At 53.6% G+C, this 18,723-nt stretch overlaps 1 protein-coding gene and 1 long non-coding RNA gene across 5 annotated transcripts in view; both read left to right on the forward strand.

Annotated features, from left to right (window-relative positions):
- The window catches only part of ZBTB16 (zinc finger and BTB domain containing 16), a 199,719-nt gene that overhangs the window by 95,966 nt on the left and 85,030 nt on the right, over positions 1-18,723 (forward strand). For all 3 annotated transcript variants that reach the window (XM_021062868.1, XM_021062869.1, XM_021062870.1), the window contains exon 3: positions 2,754-2,851. In XM_021062868.1, the coding sequence (XP_020918527.1) occupies positions 2,754-2,851 (98 nt within the window). The remainder of the gene's footprint in view (positions 1-2,753; positions 2,852-18,723) is intronic.
- On the forward strand, positions 2,858-9,603 carry LOC110255434. 2 transcript variants are annotated; one of them, XR_002335648.1, is made up of 3 exons: positions 2,858-7,552; positions 8,654-8,724; positions 9,418-9,603. It is a non-coding gene; the product is annotated as an uncharacterized LOC110255434 (long non-coding RNA). The 2 variants fall into 2 exon arrangements; XR_002335649.1 differs by lacking the exon at positions 2,858-7,552 and adding an exon at positions 8,103-8,118.

Genomic DNA, 18,723 nt, shown 5'->3' on the forward strand with positions numbered 1-18,723 from the left:
CCATGAGAAGCCAAAACCTCAGAGATCACCCGTCACTTTACAGGTGAGAAAATGCTGGAGGTTGTGCTCACGTGATTTGTCCAAGGTCCCAAAGCAAGTTGATGGCAAAGTAGGACAAAAACAGGTCTTCTGGCTGCACACCTGGCATCCTTCCCTGTGCCCTGCCTCCCTCTGTGGTAGAGGGCAGGAGTGCATCACCTTACCTAGCACATCCACCCAGTTGGTCAAGAAAGCCACTGATGCCAGTTGCCAGGCAAATCCATTCACACCAAAACAAAAGGCAGTGGGGTTACCCGGAAAGTGTTGATTGGGGTGAGAGACTTGATCTGAGGTCTACAGGAAGAAGAGATGGGAGTCCAGGGGTGGGGACGCTTCTCCTGGTGGTGGCTGCTGAAACCTAAGGTCTGGCCATTTCATTGTTCTTGCGGAAAACAAATCTGAATGGGTGTTTGTCCTTCTCTTCCTCCTGACAGCCACCTGCTGAGAGGTGGGCACCCCTGGAAACTAAGAAATCATTAGTAAAGAAAAGGATGGAGATAAATAAGACCAGGACCCATACCCTGCTGTCGCCCAACCTGACCATGATCATGTGCGTGAGGGTCCCCTCTGGAACCACATAGGAATGGGGCTTTTGCTGTTCCATGGAACAGTTCTTAGGAAAGCAAACATCTGTCATGCCTGGGAAGGGACACTTAGCTGCCGTGCACGCCCGTGTGCGCACGCACACACACACACACACACACACACACGTGCCCGGGTACATATTTTAACACATGCTTTGCCAAAAATGCTATTAGGGCATGTCCCAGTGCCCAGCATTGTGAAATATATTTAGAGTTAAGGCTGTTCAGTGAAAATGTTCTGTACTCTTCCTATTTCTCAATTGGGACGGGTCGGCCTCAGCTGGGAATCAGATAACATGGGGCGGGTGCACTACAGTGTCATGGATGAGGGCCTGCATGCACTTGCGATTGAGAAAGCATTTGTTGTCTTTGGCAAGGGGGCAGGGTGAGCAAGCAAACAAAACCGGGATTGAGAAAGAGTTCTGTGAAGGGGACTGGGTGTGACAGCCATCAGAAGCTGCACACACTGGACACCATATGCTGGCTTCAAGCCACTAGACGGGGATGGCTCAGTCTGGGGCCCACTGGGTTTTGACGCCCCGCTGGGTTCTTGTGGGGTTTGGAAGGTGGCGGCCCTGGGTGGCTTGGTTTAGCCGGCATGATTTGGGTACCAAGACCCAGATCTGGGTACTGCTGGCCCCCGTGTATAATCAGCCCCCTCCTCACCTGCATTTATCTCACATCAGTATCAGCAGCTCTCCAGCCTTTGACTGTTGGTCATGACACATCAGCGTCCCGATGGCAGAGGGCTGGTGGCTCTGAGGGTGCTTACCTGCTGGCCCCACTGCCCTCAGCGCCTGCCTCTGGCTGCCACTGCCTGCTTGCCCTGTCATCAGGGCTGAGGCCCCTGGGGAGGGAGCGGGCCAGGCGCAGAGACAGGGTGGGTGTGGATCCTGCATCAGGCAGAGGCACGTAAAGGCCTGAAAACAGGCGTGTGGGTGGCAGGAAAGTCAGAGTTCCTGGCCAGACAGCCCCCACTCCAGCCTGCAGCTCAGAGTCTTGGCTGTGCTTTTCACGGACCCTCCCCACTAGCCTCCTGCTTCTCTGCATCTGCCCAGCTCCATTGCCGGCTTCTGTCTGGGCAGTGGGGTGGGGTCTGGTGGGAAAGGCCCCCGGTCGAGGGTTGGGATGGGAACGCTGTTGCAGGCTGGGCCCCTAACCAGTGGTTACCACGGCCTCTGTCCCCCGGGGGTGATCACGTGTGCCACGTTTGCCCTTCCAGAATGGCAGGGGTGGTCCAAGGAGATAACGTGCGTGCAAGTCCTCTGGAAAGCCAAAAACCACTACCGCCCCCTTCCATTTATAGAAGGGCATTATCCACTTTCGCCAGACCTTTCTTTCTGTCAAGGCTCAGGCCCTGGCAAGGAATAGAATGAAGACATTTCCAAAGCTGGGCCTTGGGGAAGGTTTGGCGTGTTGGGGCGTGACCGCGGTTCTCAGAACTTCTGGATGCTTGAGAGGAGCATCTCGTGTCCACGAAGGTGTCTAGCCGTCCATAAGCTTCTTCAGGGCCTACTGTGTGCCTGTTGCTACGTGGGAGCTGGGGATGCGAGGAAGAGAAAAGGCGAGGGAGAGAGAGAGGGGAGGGTGGGGGGTCCAGGTGCAGAGAGAGAGGTTCAGGTGCAGCCCTCCTGGGTCAGGGGTCCCTTGGGGAGCCAGGCACATCTACAGTACAGCCCAGTGAGGGCCGTGCTGGGAGCGGGGTGAGCGCAGGCCCAGCGGCCTCCACGCGTGGTCTGTGCTATTCGACTGAGGGTTATGTCTGTCTTACTGTCCCGGTGCTTCTTCCTTCCTCCCTCCAAAATTGAATCTGTGTTTTGTTTTGTTTTGTTTTCCCCTTGGTCCCTCTGCCAGCGGGTGGAGCAGTAGGCAGGGCCCTATTCTTCCTGCCCTTGGACAAAACCAGAAATAGGTGCCTCCTTGGCAGCTGTCCCTGGGAAAGGGGGCTTCAGGCTGCCTGTGGATGCAGGGCTATGTCCCTGTCATTGTCCACCCGCAGCCCTGGCGCCCTCTCTTTCCCTTCCTCCTATTCGCCTGCTGGAAGGATGGCTGCAAAGCCCCCAGGTGGGGGTGGGCCTGCCTTCTATTCCAGCCAGAGCAGCAGCAACCTGTCTTTTCCTTTCCCTACAGGAAGCTGCACAGTGGGATGAAGACGTACGGGTGTGAGCTCTGCGGAAAGCGGTTCCTGGATAGTTTGCGACTGAGAATGCACTTACTGGCTCATTCAGGTAGGCAAGGATACCCTGACCGGCCCTTCCAAGCACAGGCAACTACCCCCTGCCCACCTTTGCGCCCACTCAGAGCATGGCTATTCCCACAGCCCACCGGGCCTTGGTCTACCTGGTCCTGTGGGTGCTCCCTGTAGGCTCCTGGAGCAGAGTCCATCCTGACCCATCCTCCTGCTCTGCTGGGCTTCCTGGGACATTGTCAGTACCCAGTGCCCCGTGTGATCCACCTTCCGAAGTAGACTGCAGTTTCATTAGCAGAACAGTTGTGGAATTAGGTTCTCACTGTCTAATGAATCTGACTATTGGGTTCACATTATACAGGAGCCTTTAATTAAATAGATATAGAAAGGTTGGAATACAAAGCTAGTTACAGCATGCTCTCTTTTGCAAGTTAATTTTATCCAATTTTAGCAGGGTTGACTCTGCGGCTGCTGGTGATTTTGCTCCAATTCGGGCAAAGCTTCTCTGCCCCCGCGAGGCGTGGAGAGGGGAGAGGGCACTGACCTGCAGCATGGCAGGTGTTCTTGGTGGAGGGAGGGATTCAGCAGGTCCAGGGCTGCTGCTTCGAGGCCAAGGGGGTCACCTGGGTTCGGTGGGAGAGGCCTCCACACTTCCCTGCCAGGGCCAGGGCTCTTTTCCCTCTGATTCCCTTGCCTTTCGATCTTGGGGTCACATTTTGGGAGAGAAGAGAGAGAGCTGTCTTTTCACTTGGTCTTGCTCTTTCCCATCTAGCCCACTGCCAATGTCTGCTCTTCTTTCCCTCGTCGGCCCTCCAGGCGGTTGGCGGTTCGGAGTTGGTAAATGAGCCTAGGCTTTGGGGTTGGGCAGGTGAAGGTTCACATCATATCTGTGACATGTGCTGGATGACCTCAGGCAGATTTGTCCCCTAACCCCCCGTTTCTGCATCTGTAAAGGGCGGATGTTGCTAACTCATATCAAGTAGTTAAGAGAATGTATGATAAAGGCAGCTACAGCACGCTCTCTGCCACACAGTCAGTGTTTAATACATGACCATACAGTTGGTGTTTAATAAATGTCCGTTGCTTCTGCTTCCACCTTCCTCCCTTTTCCCCAGTCCTAAGTTGTTGTTCTGGAGTGTTGCCATCACCGTACACCTGTTGAGGACAGTCTGGCCTCCAGCACGGAGATGCCACTGGGGAGCTTCGTATGCTTCTGCGAGCCCCTGTCTCGCTGCCCAGCCCCTGGGCTCTCTGCACTGTGTGGGGTGCCACTTTCCCAGGCCTTCACAGCCCTGTGTAAGGTGCCCTGACTCCTCACGTCCCACTCTTCCCTCTTCCAGATCCAGGGATGGGGCCACACCAGGCAGCTGTCTCTTGTATCCCCATGTCTTTATGTTCCATTCCTCCTTCCTATGGGGCCTCCCCATACCCACCCCTGGCTCTATGGAATTATCCTGATCCCTGAACCTGCCCCACATGGGCACACAGTCCAGGTGTCCCTGTGTTTGGCATCTGCTTGGTACCCGTACGCTCATTTTATTTTTATAACTCACACCTCTGGTCTTCTTGCTCCCCTTCATCTTTGTAGGTTTCGGGGGTGGGGGGTGGAGGTGTCATGAGCTGTCTGCCAACCGGTTGGTGGCCCTCCCCAAACGCAGAGTGCGGCCTCCCATTTCATTTGCTCTCTGCTCCAGGCCCCTGTGTGGTCTCGAACCACGGGGTGTTGGACATTGCATGTTGGTAGAAGAGCTTGTGGTTACGCTCCCTCGCCCTCGCTGTAACTCAGCCCGGGAAGCTTGCTTTCTCCTTACAGTTTCCTTGCGTCTAGGGTGCTTGCCAGATGGGTGCGCTATCACTTTGCTCCGGGTGCCGACCAGCACAGCTGGCTTTCTGCTCTGTGTGGAATGACCCCTTTCCCTCCACGTGGAGTAACCTTCCCCAGTCTCCCCACATCCTCCAGGGTCCTTCCCACCGGAAGCAATCGTGCCTTCTTTGGGGTCCGTATCTCTTTAGCTGAAGCTGTCTTTGGGCACAATCTTACTTCTCTTGACTTAACCTCCCCCTACTTGGGAGTCAGGATTAGGAATTTGGGCGTCTCCGTCCTGACCAGGTGACCTTGGACAAGAAACAGAAGCCCTCTGAGCCTGAACGCAAGGCCCCCCATTAGACACTCAGCACTTAGCCGAACACACAATAGGCTCTCAGAAATGTAACTTCCCTTTTCCTCTGTTCCCCTGATAGACTGGATAAGCTACTTGGGGACCTGATCTGTTCCCGTGTGTGGAGCATGTACGTGGCACATTACCGGAGTCTTGTAGATACTGGTTGAATGGATGACTACAGCCTGGGAGGTCGGGCACCTCAAGGGAATGCCATGCTCCATCCGGGTCTCTCCTGCAGTAGGAAGCATCTCAGGGCTTCACTGGAGGGCCGCTAGGAGCCCACTGGCCCGAATGTGCTGTGCTGCCCTAGCCAGGGCTCCGTCAGGAAGCGCACCCCAGCAGTGTCTGTAAGGCGGGCGGGGGCAGCACTGAGGGGAAGAGCTGCTTACACACATTCGGGTGGGCCCGAGCCCCCCCTTCAGAGAAGAGGAAGGCCTTTGTGTCAGCCCCCGAGATGCCGCCACTTCAGGGTCCTGTGGTCTCATACGCATACCCTAGCAACTTTGGGCCTCTTTTCCTCTGCAGTCTGTGCAAACGGTTCATCCCTCTGACTTTCACTTGCCGCTGCCCTTGTTAAAGAGGATTCGGTGATGGGGAAGGTGTGATGGGTCTTCACAACAGGGCCTTCATTCCCCCTGCAGATAACTCTTAACCTGCTTCAACGCTGTTTTTTCTGGACCCGCTTACCACTCCCCTCCCCAAGCCCTGTGCCAAGATGGCTTGAAAATAAAACAGCAGCAAGGGCTTCGTGAGGCTAGAGCACACCCCGAATTGTTTTTTGCCCTTGCTGTTAAACAGCAGAGGCCCCAGGCCTCCAGAGAAACCTGGCTGTGTCAGGGAGGTGGAGTTGGGGGGCTGGGCCAGCAGTGCCAGCTTTTTTCCTGGATTCCAGTAGCAGAAGTTGGGTTTTACCCAGTCCAGTTCCTCCCCGAGTCTCACAATAACAGAACTATGTGAGGTTTGAGAGGAGACGTTTAATTAGATGACCAAGGTTTTCTTGGTGCTGAAGGCTCCGTGCAGGGAGCCGACAGCAAGGCTGGCCCCTAAGGGCCTGTGGTGTGGACCCAGCTTAAGGGAGATCAGCAGGGCAGAGCATCACAGAACAACAGTGGTTCCAGAGCCTGGGACCATGTTTTGAGAGGGGGCAGGCCGTGGAGAAGGGAGTCTGGGCTCCGGATCGGGGTCAGGATGCTCCTGGCTTCCCCTCCATGTGGTTGCTGCCCTGGAAAGGCTCGCTCCTGCTGGTTCTCCTTCTCAGCGGAGCTGCACGGCGCTCACTTCCTCGCGGGCTCTGCGTGCTCGGCGCCCCACCCCCTCTTGGCGAGCGTGGCCCGTGTTTGTTATTGTAGTTCTGGCGCTGGGCCAGGCCTGGCTGGGCGCCAGCCTTGTGGGTACAGTGTGTACAGTGAGTGCCGAGCCAAGTTTGTCATCATACACGATTAATTTTTTTTTTTTTCTCATCTGGTAGGGGTGGGGTGAAGGAGGAGGCAAGACGGAGTTTCTCGGATGCTTGAGAACAGGCCTGGTTGAATTCTGCGGAGATAATATTTCCTTCCCAGCTTTCCTTTCTCTCGAATCATCTCCCTCCTCTCCTCCACGTTTTCCTATCCAGGGAAATCGGCCTGTGTGAGATCGACACTGTGAGGTCTTATTTTCAGTGACTGGAATACCAAATTTACACTCCTAAATCAGTTTTCATTGTGTTGAAATTGACAATTTGTTTAATTAGAAGTTTGCCCTGTAGGAGGCCCTTCTCAGAGACAGTTCTTTCTTTCTCTTTCTCTTTTTTTGCTTTTTTTAAGACCCTGCGTGGTAGAAGTGAACGTTCGGTTTCAATGAAGTTTTGATTTCGATTTGAATGCCTTCACTAATCAAGTGTTTATGAGATATACCCGATGATCACAATACGTTGAAATTAACAAACAATCACCCCACTCACTAACTAATGAGATTGATCTGGCCGGACCCTGCATTCTCAGAGGTGGTTTGGGGATCAAGAGGTTTGGGGCCTTGGCAGAGGGGCTTGGGGTGGGAAGAGTGACCTATGGGGTTCTCCACAAAGCTGCTCTTTCTGGGAGGGGTTGTGAATTTGAGGAGGGGGTGCAAGGAGCCGGGGAAGAGACCCAGCCCCTCGTCATCCCCAGATCACTCTGCAATCTCCTACCCATCGTTTGCTGCTGCCGTATCCCTTGTGGGAGCATCCGTGAGCTGCTATCTCGTGCCCACTCCTTGTTCTCACTTAGGAGAACGTCCTAACCCTGGGAGGTCCATGCAGAAACCGCACACCTGGGGGATGAGTTGAGTGGGTTCTGCGATTTGCCCGGGTCAGGTTTCCCATTAGGTAGTGTTTCCCACAGCTTGGCCTAACGTCCTGGTGGATGCTAAGAGAGCACACCCTGTTTTTGCCTTGGCCACATGCTATTTAGAGGCTTGCAGAGTTCTGTGGCCAGCTTCTATTCTGGGAGCATCATCCGTCAGGCTCCGTGTGCTTCTTACTGGAGAACAGGCATCACCCCTGCCCTCCAGGCGCTTACGTCTCATTGGAGAGATGTTTGACCGTGAAGTTGGGATAAAAGAAGGTGGTGTGTGCTGAGTGCCCAGAGTTCTAGAAGGGATTCGGAGGAGGAAGGGGGCTCCTTGGAGAGGAGTGAAATTCTGAGAGGACCCCCACCCCCTCCCGCCCCCCTGGGTTACGGGGTCTCTGTGCAGTGAAGCTGGGGAGTGTAGGCTGGGTGTGGGGGAGGAGACAGGGTTTACAGGGGGGGCTGGGGCAAGATTGCAAGGGCTTTGAATTGCAAAATGATTTGCATTTGACCTATAGCGATTAAAAGCCACAGAGAGATTGGCTGGGGAAGGGGCACCAGTTCCCTCTGGAACAGAAGGGATGCTTGGGCTGGGCTGGAGCAGAGAGTTTATAAGGCCCTTGGAGAAATGGCGTGAGTGTCCAGGGGCAGGGCTGGAGGGTGGCGTGCCCTGTGCATATTGCACTGGTTGGGGGCACGCAGCCTTTCTTTGGGGTCTCCTCCTACACACTCACTCCTCTTCATCCTTCTCAGGGCACTCTGAGCCATGGCCATTGAGAAACCCCCCCAGTACCAGACTCTTCCCCATAGTCAGAGCCACCACGAAAGGACATGGTCCTCAGGTGACAGATTTTCTGATTCCAGCAGCAGCATGGTGTGGTCAGGGCATAGCATTGGGGGTCGGGTCACCGTCTGGCAGGGAAAAGGGCAGGAGGGGTTGGGGCCAGAAACCAGATTGGTTCTCTTATGCTTTCCCCTGTCCTGATCAGACGGAAGGGGAAAAAAAGAGAGAGAGAGAGAGAGAGATGTCAAAGCTCTGTGGATTGCATTTGTTCCCTTTGTTTTTTTTTTCTTTGGGGAACCCTAAGCTTTGGGGTTCAGGGTCCTTCTTCTCAAAGGCAGAGAGTGTGAGAGGAGCAAGGTAGCTGGATGGTGCCCTGTGAGTGCGAGGCGAGGTGAGGGTCTCCACGCCCCACAGAGGCATCGTAGGATGCAAAGACGGTTTCTCGGGACCTGCAGCTTCCTCCTCTCGTTCCCTGCTCTCTTATCTGCTGAGAGCAGAAGACTGGGGTTATCCGGGCAGCTCTGAACCCAGGGTCCACTCCATTTACTCCGTCTCGGCTCACTCCCTCCTTCTGGTTGGCTTTCTGCCCTCAGGGTAAAACCAAGAGATACCCAAGAAGGAAACTTCCCAGGTCTCCTCCGTCTCCCTCAGCATCCCTGCCGAGGTGGGTGCCATCGAAGGTTTGGGTTAAGATGGGATGTGGGTGGTTCGGAGACCGCCATCCCTTTGGCCCTCGTGGCTGCTGGGGGCACAGGCAGAGGGAAGAGAAGCCACTTTCCCCGGCTCTCTCTCTCCACCACCCTCCTCTCTCCCTCCCTGCTCTGAATCTGGCCGGCTTCCCGAACTTTTTCCCAGAGTGGTGTCGTCACTGGCCTGCCGGCAGGTCTGGATGTTCTGCCAGCATTCCAGAGAGTTTATGATCACTTGCAGATGTGCCTCCAAGAACACACTGTACCCAAAGCAGAAATTAATGCAGGCTTGACTGCTGTCCAAGCCCATACCCGGGAGAGACGAAAAGGAAAACAAAAACTGTTTAATGCTGTTTATAAATTATACACTGGCTGATGAAAAATACATTTCTTCCCCCCACTCTCCTCCCCCTTGCTCACTGCCCCCGACCCCCGCCCCCTGCTTGCTTTCTGCCTCCAGAGCCTAAACGGAGACCAGAAGAATATGGTTTTGCCTTTTAGCTCCTGTTTTGGCTGGAATCCGAAACCCCGCTGCTGATTCACAGCCAGGGTATTTTTCCCCTTTACCTGATGAAATATACTGATTTTTCCAGCCCAGATGGGGTATTCTTGGTTTTGTTTTCTGGGTTTTTTTTTTTAACTTTTTTTTTTTTTTTTTTTTTGGCCAGGGGTGTTGTTTACAGCAAGTGACAGGTCCTGTGATGGTGTTGGGTGCCATGCTGGCTCCAGGGCCATTAAAGTTCCCCCATCTCTGCACCTCAGTTCGGCTGGATGTGTGTGTGCCTGGGTCCCCCAGCCCTGAAGATGTCACATCAGACCCGCCGAAGAGAGAAAGTTCAGAGAGTTCATTGCAGGTCATTGTATTAAACAGTGTTTTCACTGCTTCTCTCCCACCCCTTCACCTCCATACAGCCCCCTGTGTGAAAAGGGGGTTCACGGAGTCCTCCCCCGAACACACACATGTCTCTCCCTCCATATGGTGCCTTAGCAGGGGTTTGGGAAGCTCGTGTATCTGCCCCTCTGGAGCCCAGCCTCTCCCCCTACCCTCCCGTCCCCCATCCCAATTTATTCTATAAATTCGTTTCCACATTATGTCTATCCATTTACATGGCTTTTGTGTTTTTTAATACTGCTAATGTTTATCATTTGCCCAACAGGCTCGACAGATTTTGCTTCCTGTAGAGCATCGAGGCTTTAGAGCCCCCTCGTTGCTAAGTAGCAGTCTCCCTGTACTGTAATGGGCTGATTTTGTATTCCGTTCAGCGCTGTATCTTATTTTTGTATGCAAGACAAAGTGTTTTGATGGAGGACGATTGCGGCAGTGTCTGGAGGCTGTTTGGAGTTTTATGGGCTGTACAGTACACTGTGTGCTCTCTGAACAGAACACAGGCTGTTGAATTTTGGATTGGATTTGTCATTTTTCCCCCCTCAGAGAGGATCCTGTCAGATAGAACATTACTTGAAGGGTGGAGGGACGAAAGTGGAAATTATGTAATAAGCGTCTTTCTCTGTTTTGCCCTCTGTCTGTCTGTCTCTCTCTGTCGCTTTGATTTTTCCGCCCCCCAGATAGGGTGGTTTCTCCCCCCACGCCCCCTTTCGTACCATATGATTCTGTCGGGTCGAGGGTGACGTTCCTATCAAGAAATGAATGTCCCTCGAGACACGGATGCTGGGACATCCTGTCTGTCCTGTTCTCTCCTCCCCTCTGCCTGCCTCCCTCCATCCTCCTGCATTCCGGGCTCCTCTGCTGGCCCTCGTTTGTGTCGAGGGTGGATGGCCATGGGGTTGTCGGGTAGGAGGTTCGTGCGGGATCCACCCAAAGCCGATGCCATTCTCTGATTTCCGAGATCTTTCCGCCTCTCGGGCGTGCCCCCTGCCTGAGTGGTCCTCCGTCGCCCCCTTCTCGCCCTGCCCTCGCGCCCTCGCTCTCTCACCGGGCTGTGCCTGGGGCCCGATGTCCGAGGCTGTGCCCGAGAGACCAGCTGCCACCCTTCCACGTGGTGGCGGCTCTCCCTGCTGGCTGTCCTTCTCGGCGCTGTCTTCTCCGCTCTCTCTAGTGGCAGGTGTTTACCTTTCAGATCTGCTGTCTTCCCCTCCCTTTTCCCCAGTCTCTCTTCATCTCATGCCATCTTTTCATCCCTGTTCTTGCATCTGTGGTGGCCACAGCCTTTTCTCCATGCTCGTGTGCACCTGCTGTCTTCCTTCCTGTGTCTTCATCAGACTTGGTCTCCCCTCCATCTTGGTTGGCTTTCTCTCTCTCTCTCTCTCTCTCTCTCCTCTCTCTCTCTCTCTCTCACACACACACACACACACACACACACACACACACGCCTCAAAGTGTCTTAGCTTGGAAGTTGGGTGGTGATTGGGGTGGGGGACGAAATGTCACTCTGGCCCAGAAGCCTGGGGAGGACTCAGGAATGCTCTTGGCATCCTGATCCTTGTGTGCTCCTGCCCCTTTGCCTCTTGGAGACCAGAGGGGGCTTTCTCTGGCCTGGTTCCTCCTTTCTCTGGATCCCTGGATGTTTGAGCTGAGCACAGGCGAGTGGATGAGCGGGGTTAGGGTTTGCAAGATCCTTATTGGACTTTGAGGCTAAAGAGCATGTTTTGCTGGCACTGTGCTTTCAGAGGCCTGTGACCGTGCACCTGCGTATGGAGCCGTCAGGCACCTAGGGGTGTGTCACCCTCAAGGACCTGTGGCCTGTTCTGGTGCCCGGCTCCTAGAAAGCTTTTGAAAAGTGCTTGTAGATACTAAAGTGTTTGTACTTCTGGGCAGGGTCTGGGTTTGGTGGAGCTTTCATGAATTGGGGTGCCCTCTTTCAGAAAAAGATTATGGATATCAAATGCTAGAGCCCTTCCCAATGTGGGGGAGGGGGGCCGGGCGCTGAAGCACCTGCTTTATTAGCTTCATGAATGGGGCCTAAATAAACAGAGTGAAGAGCAGCCGGTTGAGGCCCCCACAGTTGGAGCAACCGGGTGGGGAGATTCAACGCTAAGGCTGGGATGGTGACATCTGCTGTGCTCTGAGGACCCTCAGAACGAGGGGCAGCCATGCAGACCTCAGGTTTGCATTCTCCAAAGGGCAGGACCAATCCTCCCATCTTTGGTAAACTGCCACTGGACGTCGATGCCCCTGGATTTTTTTCTCTCTTCTTAGTGCGTCTGGTTGGGAGCCACAGACCAACCCTGAGTCCCACCTCACCCAGAGCTGCCAGGTAGATCAGTACACATGGCGGCGTCCGGCCTCCATGCTGCCCTGCACGGACTCTCTGCAAAACAACACGATGGCCATGCCTTTCCCAGGTGCCCCGTCTGCCTGGGCTGTAGAGCTGTGTCGGATGGAGGCAGAGCGCTGGTCTTCTCATGGTCTATGAGTGTGTGTGTGTGTGTGTGTGTGTGTGTGTGTGTGTGAAAGAGAGAGAATGTGAGACTGTGCATGTGTGTGACTCTGTGCATGTGTGTGTGTGTGAGACGTATGCGTGTATAATGCTGTGTATGTGGAACAGGAGGGTGAGGGGTCCTGGAGGTGATGGGACGTGTACCTAGAGGTTCAGGGGTCTGTTCTGCTGACCTTCCAGACTCATCCATTAATTAGGGTCAGGGGAGCAAATGGAATTGGGCGGTTTTTTGGGAAGGAGGCTACTTACTTCTTGGAAGATGTGGGAAAGCTACGGTTCTGTTCCCACTAAGGAGGGGCAGCTGTGTGTGCGTGTGTGTGTTTGTGTGTGCACACATGAAAGAAAGAGATTGAGAAGAAGCGTTTACATGAAATACTCAAAATTGTTCCTTTTGCTGTAATGGCTCCACACAGACCATTACCTTGCAGATTTAAAAACTAAATGAGCTCATCATATCTAGTGACTTCCCTCGACATTCATGCTTGATTGCGAAGCCTGCCTTACCTTTGCATTTCAACTTCATTGTTTGTTATGAATTCTCGGATAGCCGTTTCTCCCCCTCTTGGATTCAACCGTGAACACGCTGATTTTGTGCGAGGGGTGGACCTCAACAGGACCCCACTCAACAGGGCCCCACTCGAGAACCTTTTCATGTTAAAGACGGCCCTGTGACCTCTAGGGCAGAGCCTGGCATTTTGAGGGATCCAGGGCGCTGAGGTGGAGGCATGGGTTGGCTTTGGAGGGGGCAGAAGTTTTGCATTTTGTAATTCAATAATTCGCGTTTCGTGTGAATGGTTCTGCGTTCCGTGCAAGACTCTGCATTTTCATAACTGTCTCTTCCACTTTGGGCAGAGGAGGGGAGGGAAGAAATAACAGCAGCAGTATTCTGTGGGCAAAGGAAGAAAACAAGAGAATGGGGCAGAGAACAGGCTAAATTTAAAATTGTAATTGGCTGACTTCCACTGGCTTGCGGGTGTTTTAATGACTCATAATAACTTCATTTAAAACCAGCTGAGCAGAAAATAGATTGGAGAGGAGCCTCGGGCCATTATGGATTTGTTTTTTTTGACAAGCTCGGTGTACAGCAGCCAGGAAGGCTCTCACAGAGGGCTTGGCTGTGTTCTCTCTCTCTCTCTCTCTCTGAGGGTTGGTGGTCTGCCCGGGAGAGATTGTATAGAAACCTAGGGCTGCTTTTTTTTTTCACCCCCCCCCTTTAAAACTGATTAAAAATAGACGCCTTGAGGTATTATTTTAGCATCAGTATGTTTTTTTTTTTTTAACTTTTGATGTGGTAAATGGAACATAAATAAAATTGTTTTTGAAATTACCGAATTAATTAGGTAGTAAAGCCACGACAATGCATAAATTTCCTTTGCTCGTTGCCCTGATCCATATTTGGGGGGCGTTCCCCCCTTTTCCCATCCCCTCCTCCTGTCCCCCACCAGCCCCACCTTCCTCCCCACACGGATCCTCCCTTTGAATGGCAGCGTTCTTTTATCATCCGGGCAACATCCAAATGATTTTTTTTTTTTTTAAAGATCTGTAGGATTTTGACAGGATTGGTTCTATCCCGCTACTCAGTCAGCTCGAGGAAGCACGAGTTTTGGGAATTGCCAGAAAAGGCTCTAACCTGCCTCTGGCTGTTTTAAATAGATCCCGCCTGCTTCCCATGCTAGGAAGTGTGCCAGGCAGGCGAGTGAGCCTTTTTCTCTTCTCTTTTGAAAGTCAGCCGGCTCAGCCATGGGATGCATCTGTCTGGGCAGGACAAGAGGCCGCCCCCCCATCTGATTGCTTGTAGCCATTTATCTATCCCCTCTTATGGCACCTGTCACCTTCTTTGTGTCATAGCTATTTATTTGCTTGTCCTTTTTCGCCTCCTAGACTCTCAGCTTTTTCAGAACGTGTGATTTATTTCCATGTCTCCCATACTTCCTAGCGGAGTGACCTGCAAGGTGGTTACAACTCAGTTGTTTTTGGAATAAACTAATGGCTGAGTGGACCAGTATGTCTCGAGGCACCTGATGGGGAATTGCCCCTGAAGCGCCACCCTGCATCCTTGCAGCCCCAAGGGCCAGCTGTCTAGACTAAAGGACAGGAGTGGAGGCAGGACCTTATCGGTGTGTGCTCCGTGGCATCTCCAAGACCTGACACACAGCAGGCTCTCAGTAAATACTGTTGAATAAATGAATGGCTCTGGACGCACGGTCTGGCTGAGGGGAGAAGACAAAAATCACTACGTAATTGGATGCCTACTGTGGTCCAGGCCCGGTGCTTGGCCTGCTGCAGGTCTAAACTCACTTTTCTCATGTTGACCTTGGTGGTAGTTATGCTGATTCTGTTTTACAAGTAAGGCTTCCAGCATTGCAGTAGCTTGTGTAAGGTCACACAGCCAGGAGCGGCGAAGCTGGATTCCTAGCCAGGGCTCTCTGCTCTCTGAGCTCTTACTTTTCTAGTATGTGGCACGGCTGTGCTGGCCCAGAGGCTTGCTTTCCTGTGTGTAAAGACAGCCAGTGTCTCAGTGCCTGGGGGCTGAGACAGGGAGAATCAGTGAGGCTCTGTCCCTGGGGGTCCTGGGGGTGGGATGGGCGCATGGGCTACTGCTCAGGGCCTTGTACCTGGGTGGCCAAGAGCAGGTGTGTGACTTAGCCTCTTCCTGCTCTTCCCTAGTCATGTGTGTTCAGTTGTAGCTGCCATGGCGACCATTACTCCTCCCTCTTGCCTTAAGGGCAGGGGGAAGGGTAGTTCTGGGAGTGTCGCTAGAGGGTCTGTAGTGAGTAATTGGCCCTCCCACCCAGGTGAGAGCCTGGCTATTTTTTTATGTGTCCATAACTGTCCCACACAGAGAGGAGGGGCTGCACCAGAGAGCTGCCTGTGGTTTCCCACATGGGGACCCAGCTGGGTGCTCTGTTCCTTAGGAGGAGGCCCTCTGCTCTGTGATGCTGAATCAGAGTGAAGGGGCCAGCTGGCCAGTGCTGCATCCCAGAAAGGTGGGCGCTCTGGCAGCTAGGGGTGTCACCAGCCCTTCAGACTTCAGTGTCCTGGGGTGGGATGCGGCAGGAAGATTCCAGCCTCCCTGACCTTTGGAACCTGTCCGGGCAAGCTGGACCACTTGGCATGAGGCTCGTTCTGTCTGTTCTCCAACAACCTCATCTTCCCCAGGCACGCACTGGGGAGGCTGGAGCCTTCTCTGGGGATCAGAACATCAACCAAATGGGAACCAGATGGAGAAGGAAAACCTCAATGACTGTCCTGGGTGATGAGATGTGGCTCTCTTTGGGGGAGAAAATCCTTCATGGATGAGTTCATCAGTTAGCCAGTATCAACTGAGGGCCAGTTGGTGCAAAGCCTGGCAGGACAGACAGAGGGGCTGCAGCTGGGGCCCTTAACCTGCAAGGGGCTGTCGGTCTGGCTAAGAGGATGATGTGAGCCCCCAGCAAGGCCGAGTGGGCCCCACCCCTACAAGGTGGGGGAGAGTTGAGTGTGACAGTTTACAGGAGGGAGAAACTCCTGGGGCCCAGGTTGATGAGGAACAGCGTCGGGGAGGAGGTTCCTTGGATTTTGATGGGCTCTTTTCTGCTGGGAGGGTCCACATGGAGCTTCATGGTGGGCACTGGACCTGCTTCTCTGGAGGACAGGGACCAAGAGCTTTTGAGAACAAGAGCCAGTTGGTCAGGGGTCTCTTCCCTCCCCCTCTCCTTCTCCTCTTCCTCCTCTTCTGCCCACAGAAAAGGCCTTAAGCCCAGTTTCTCCTGCTGGAGAATCCTCAGAGTTCTAAGGATGGCATGACCTTCCTTGGGCTGCCAATTGAGAAACACCTGCATTAACGATTAAAAGCTGGCCCTTCCGGTGGACCCTCCATGTTGAGCTGCCCACAAAACAAATACGACCTTGAAAGTAGGATTTCAAATTGGATGCAGATCCAGAATATTCATATTTCTCATGTCAGACTAGATAAACCCCCCAATATGTGGTGAGTGTTCAGGCTCCATGAAGCCCACCTTGAGAACACACAGCATAGGGGGCTGCAGTGTGGTGGGGCTGAGTTCAGAGACTTGGCCACCCTGGAGGGCAGGGAGGAAGGGGGAGGGGGTCCTTAGGCTGAGGCCCCCCCCCAGCCCCGCCCACCTTCTCAGACCAACCCCCTCAGTGGGGAACCCCTGTATGTGCTTCTTGGGAAGGTGGAGCGGAAGTCCCTTCAGTTGAACCCTGTCTAGGATTCAACCCAACAAAGACATCCCTTCTAGACTTTTCCCTGGTCGTTAACATGCTCGCTCTTCTAATTTTGATTGGAATTCGTTCACTTGCCAGGGAAAAGAAAAAAAAAAGTCAGTTCTAAACTTTTCATTAGGTGGTTGGGATAAGAAGTCTTCTGGGGTAGTCGGATTAAACCTCGGCGGCTCTCACTGACTATTACGAGCTAATTGAGCACGGGGAGCTCATTGGCGGCAGCAATGAGCATTTTGCTGGAGTAGTTATGCAAGGCCATGGTCGTTTTCAGTAACAAGGTAACTCCAGGTAAAGAGAGGACTCCCTGGAACTTTTGATTTGCTGGAATCCTCCTCATTTTATGTCTTCGCTAAGATGAGTCCAGGAGAGACAAAGGCTCAGAGACCAGCTCTTTTGGGAGGTGCAGTCCACTGGGGATTTCTGCCTGACGGGCCCTAATTGCGCGGTCCCTTTGTTGGGGGCTGATGGGGAAGACGCAGCATATCCGGAGAGAGCTCTGGTGGGCCCGGTTTCCACTGATTGAGATTTGGGGTCCAGAATCAGAGGCCAGAAGCCTGGGGACAGCAGACCAGGGAGCAAAGAGACTCGCAGGCCAGCATCTTCCTTGTTGACACATGTGCGTGCTGAGTGCAGGTGTGACTGCAGGTAACGAGGCCAGAATCACACCCTCTGTCTCAGCGGAGGTCTGTCTGTCCTTTGTGGGTGTGGTGTGGGGCTGCATCAGTAGGGTCTTTTCTGCCCCAGAGGTTTCTTGATGGTGGAGTTTTCTTAGACCTGCTGCCCTCCCTGGCACCGCACCCCCAGCCACAGTCACCATCAGAAGGACTAGGCCACCCTCAGGTCCTGGGCTAAGTGGCCTGGCACGGACCTTTCAGTGCCCTTTGGCAGGGGCCCCAGGGCCTTGCCAAGCTGACCTTGTCCTCTGGGTGGCCCTGCCCGGCCCCTGGCCCACCGCCCACCTGCGTTGAATCATGCCCCTCAGAGGACAGCGTGTAACTGTGCTTCCAGATATAGCCCCTGGCCCCCCAGGGGACAGGCAGGGTCATTGTCACAGAGCTGTCCATCTTCCTGACATCGCATACCCCTCCTGGCTTTCTTCCCTCACTTCTCAGCCCTGAATTAAAAAAAAAAAAAAAAAAAAAAAAAAGAAAGAGAAAGAAAGAAAGAAAGCGCGTGGCCCTTCTATTTTTTTCCATTCTCCCTCTCCCTTGTCAGTGTGCAGGACTCTGCCTTCAGCCTCTGGCCTGGACGTCTTCTTCCTCCACCTCACAAGTATAAATTTGTCCCAGTCAGAGGCTGGCTGCAGCAAGGCAGGAATGTGTTGTTTGGTTAAATTGTAAAATTAGCTAGGAAAGTTAATGAGGCATTCCGCCTCTGCCTTCCGAAAGAGCAGGAAGTTTATGAAGGTGCTTTGAGTGCCTTGCCTAGGAAGGAAAGAAGGAGGGGAGGGAGCTGGCCGGGAATGGGGAAGAGTCTCGTCCAGGTGAGTTTGTGGCCTCTTAGCCGGGAGGGGCCTGAGAGGTCGGCCCTCAGAGCCTCCCTCAGCCACTGCGAATCCACAGGCGCTCCCCCTTCATGTGCAAGGACTCTGGGACTGCACAGCTGGCTACTACGGTTGGCCATTGAAGCGCCAGATTCCTTTTTTGTGGTTGTGCAAGGCTGAAGAGACAAAGACCAAACACTCCGTCTCAGGAGGTGCCCACAGCAGAAGGGAGAAAGGCAACAGTCGTGATGGCGGCTGGCATTGACCGAGGGCCGACAGGTGCCTGGTGCTGTGCCGACATTACTCCATGGTCTCATGTGATCCCCTCAAGACCCCTGCGATGCCCCCTACGTTAATGTCCAGTTTATGGATGAGGAAACCGAGTAGACTGGCCCAGACTGAGTTGTAAATGCCTGCTACCCCAGCTCCTGGTCTCCAAGTTGGAGGCAAAGTCGTTTCCGGTTCCGGTCCAGGCTGCCCCCTCCTCCCAGCCCCCAGCCCACGTGGCACACACTGCCTGCTTGCCAGGGCAGACCCTGACGTTTTGGTCTCAAAGGGGCCTGGCGGAGGAGCTGCCAGCAGCCTGCGTTCCGCATTCACCAATTTCTCAGATCCTCTAACGACACCAGACCAACCCTCCGGTTTTCCAGCAGCAATTCAATGTCATTTTAGTTGTCAGATGCACTTTTCATAATGCCTAACACGGGAAGTGGTTACCCCGCCTGGACCTTTTTGCATGAGGTCAGCCAGAAAAGGCGAGGATTTTTTTGGAGGGGCAGGGGGAGGTGGTGGGTTTATGCTAAAAAGCGGGCATTAAATGTGACAGGCGATATTGCTGTTTTGAAAAGCGTGGCGTCTCAAGGCTT

This window comes from Sus scrofa, chromosome 9 (assembly GCF_000003025.6).
Source record: "Sus scrofa isolate TJ Tabasco breed Duroc chromosome 9, Sscrofa11.1, whole genome shotgun sequence".
NCBI lineage: Eukaryota > Metazoa > Chordata > Mammalia > Artiodactyla > Suidae > Sus > Sus scrofa.